This window comes from Penaeus monodon, chromosome 25 (assembly GCF_015228065.2).
Source record: "Penaeus monodon isolate SGIC_2016 chromosome 25, NSTDA_Pmon_1, whole genome shotgun sequence".
In the NCBI taxonomy this organism is placed as follows: domain Eukaryota; kingdom Metazoa; phylum Arthropoda; class Malacostraca; order Decapoda; family Penaeidae; genus Penaeus; species Penaeus monodon.
This window is the reverse complement of record NC_051410.1, coordinates 39825484-39826584: the sequence shown is the minus strand read 5'-3', so window position 1 is coordinate 39826584 and position 1101 is coordinate 39825484. Positions and strand designations below refer to the sequence as shown.

The 1101-nt window shown below is 38.0% G+C and overlaps 1 protein-coding gene across 1 annotated transcript in view; it reads left to right on the top strand.

Annotated features, from left to right (window-relative positions):
* Positions 1 to 1101, top strand: part of LOC119589256 (Fanconi anemia group D2 protein-like) — a 52010-nt gene that overhangs the window by 42503 nt on the left and 8406 nt on the right. Inside the window, 2 exon segments of the mRNA XM_037937872.1 lie at positions 517 to 709; positions 861 to 1049. Of these exon segments, the coding sequence (XP_037793800.1) occupies positions 517 to 709; positions 861 to 1049 (382 nt within the window).

Here is a 1101-nt window from a genome sequence, read left to right as displayed (position 1 = left end):
CGAAAGCGCACAGTATTTGTTTGAAGACATATTTGGCAGTAATCTTGCCTTGATCTTTGAATGTGGTCTCTGTGTTTTGGATCATAGTTGTATCCTTTGTATTTTTTGCTCGATTACTTTCGTAGATCATATTGTTCGTGAATTAAGTTCTCGAAGTTTCTAGTATATAACCATAGGGTGTCGGATATATGTTTAAGTTAATGAATGAATGAATGATATGTGATATGGTAAGTAAATATAAAATGTATGGTTGGTGGTACATAGTAATTGAAAGGGAGATTTTCACTTGTAGGCTGTGTATCCATACCAAAGCTCACAAGGTAAACAAATATATAAATAATGTCATTGGTTGTGTTGTGGGTAGGATGTTAATTGTTTATATGTGCAAGTTATATGTTAAGGTGATAGGAAGTAGATATCCAATGATGTTATTAAGTTCACTGTTTTTCGTTGATTTAGTGACCTTCGAAAGTGTGTGACTGTGTTTAGATTATATTGTCTTGTTTCTTCTTCCAGTAACCTCTATGATACAACCCCAGAGCTGACTCCAGCGATTCTCGATGCGCTCGGACATTTGACACTTGCCCCTGATAGTCTGGATGATGTGCGCCATTCTGTGCTCAAATCTCTTCAGGCAGCGCGACCTGAGCAGCTCCCAGTTGTCGTTAAGTTTCTTCTCCATAACACACCACAGGCTATGGCTTATCAGGTATGAGTGTGTTCAGGAATTCCTTTGTGGCTATTGCTATTATTGATACTTCAATGTTGATTTATCTTATCACATTTTAGGATTTGAAGATTTTCAGGCTGTTGGTTTAGTCCTCTTGAGGTTGTCTTTATAAAGGAACTATCGTGTACAGGTGGTCAGTGACATGAGAGAAAAGATAAATCTTCCGGGAGATGGCGCAGGTACCAAAAAGTCACCCAAGAAGGGGAATAAAAGAAGAGATAGCAGTAATGAGGATGATGCAGCATATGAGATCCTGCTCTTTACAAGCATCAAGATGGCTGCACTTATTTATAAGTTCCTTACTAATGCATGGTTAAAGGTGAGTGCATTTCCTTAATGCTTATTGATGGAGACTTACTGATGGACTGAAA